This window comes from Austrofundulus limnaeus, unplaced genomic scaffold (genome assembly GCF_001266775.1).
Source record: "Austrofundulus limnaeus strain Quisiro unplaced genomic scaffold, Austrofundulus_limnaeus-1.0 Scaffold609, whole genome shotgun sequence".
NCBI classification, from domain to species: domain Eukaryota; kingdom Metazoa; phylum Chordata; class Actinopteri; order Cyprinodontiformes; family Rivulidae; genus Austrofundulus; species Austrofundulus limnaeus.
In genome coordinates this window covers 200,524-202,392 of record NW_013953011.1, presented here as the reverse complement: position 1 = coordinate 202,392, position 1,869 = coordinate 200,524, and the positions used below count along the sequence as shown (strand labels likewise).

Sequence of the window (1,869 nt, the reverse complement as noted above, 5' to 3'; positions counted from 1 at the left end):
TGTTGAAATATATTTTTAAAAATTTACAAAACTAAACATCCTACAATATTTTTACAGTCTTTATTTTACAGTTAAAATAAATGTTTATCAAATAAAGTCAAATGTTACAACTAATCAGGGATCCCTTTAAGTTTCAAGGCAGCATTCCTTCAAGACCTTTCAGCCATTTGATGCTAACAGATGTGAAACACCGGAGAGCAGGACGAAATACATTTAGTTTTATTTATTACAGAAGAAATAAACAGATTTTCTAAGATTTTCACGTCTTTAGGACAAAAACTTGAACTATTTGAATTTATCAGTTAGTTTAAAAAAGATAAAAGAATCATATCTAAAACAAAAACATGTCTCCAGCAGATGAACGATATCTGAAAGGAACAGAAAAAGGATCAGATCCAGACCAGAACCAGGAACTGAGACTCACCATCCTCCATCAGTTTTTTTTAAATCTCCTCATCTGACCTTTTCTATTCTGTCAAACTCTATTTTTCTGTTTATTTAAAGATTCAACAAAATAAAACTGGGAACAACTTGTGTCTCTGTGACAAGCTGCTGCTCCAAGTTTAAACTTTAAAATCCAAAAACATAATTAATATTTGACCTGACTGTTTCAGGCTGAAGAGGTCTTAAAAGAAGAGGGAAAATATTCATGTTGAAGATTTTTACAGCAGTTTTTGGGAAGCAAGTTGTCTGGATTTTAAGAACTTTATTTTAAATGATTCAGGAGGAGTTAAGAGTCTTAAACAGATGAAGACGAACTGAAAGAGCTTCAGGAAGTTTAAAGTTTGGATGAACCGTCCCCTCACCTGATCCCACCGACCGACAGGTGACCGTAGGAGCTGCTGGCGGCCGAGCTGGAGCGCGAGTTGTTGATGTACGCCACCAGCGAGTTGGGCGAGGTGCGGATCATGGTCTGCAGGTCGATGCTGGCGTCCGACAGCGGCGTGATGGACAGGGCCCGCTTCCTGCTCAGCCGGGGCGTCAGCCGGGGACTGGAGAAGCGGGACACTGGACAGAGACAGAAAACAGACCGTGTTAGGGAGACGTGGACTGGGACATGTGGTCCTAAAGATTAAAGAGAAGGGCCGAGCCTGGTAGCTGGAGGTCACAGCCGTGCTAAGCTCTTATCTCCAACATCTCCCTGTTCAACATTCTGGATCCTCTTACGCATAATGAATCGGCCCAATCATTCTCCATAATTACCTCGATACAGATCTCCTCCAGTACTCCGGCAAGTTAAATTGAGGCAATTTAAACAAATTGATTTCAGAATACCATTAAAAACAAGGAGGCGGCAGCGGCGGACTCACGAGGGGCGGGGCTCAGGGCCGTCTGCTGGACCCGCTCCGTGCACGAGGGCATCAAAGACAAACGGGTCCAGTTTGTTCCCAGAACAGAAGTCCAGGTGGGTTAGTGGAAAGACAACAGCAAGGACCGGAGAGAAGCTGCTCTGTTTTCACCCTGAATGTCAGACCGTGCAATGAGCACCAGCTCTACAGGCCTCAGCAGGCCAAAGGTCAAAGGTCACGGCTCGTTTGGAAGGACAGCAAGAGAAAAACCTCGTCTGTGTCCAAATTCACAGCTTTTTGTTTCTGGTCTTTGCGGTCGACCAAGGATCCGGCCCACCTAGACCAGGTAGGCCGGGTCCTTCGAAGGACCCAGACCCTGAATTTGGACACAGTCCTCTTGTCTCTAAAAACAAGATGGCAGCAGGATTGAACCCTGGACTGGTTTGGTTTTAAGACTCACATCATCAGAAGTGTGAGAGGCAGGAAACCCTTAATGAGCTGATCCGCACTCACCTTCACACACACACACACACACGCACGCACGCACGCACGCACGCACGCACGCACGCACGCACGCACG

General features: G+C 45.2%; 1 protein-coding gene across 2 annotated transcripts in view; it reads right to left on the bottom strand.

Moving 5' to 3' along the window:
• Positions 1-1,869, bottom strand: part of gli2a (GLI family zinc finger 2a) — an 85,231-nt gene that overhangs the window by 13,586 nt on the left and 69,776 nt on the right. For both annotated transcript variants that reach the window (XM_014027034.1, XM_014027033.1), the window contains exon 6: positions 807-1,008. In XM_014027034.1, the coding sequence (XP_013882488.1) occupies positions 807-1,008 (202 nt within the window). The remainder of the gene's footprint in view (positions 1-806; positions 1,009-1,869) is intronic.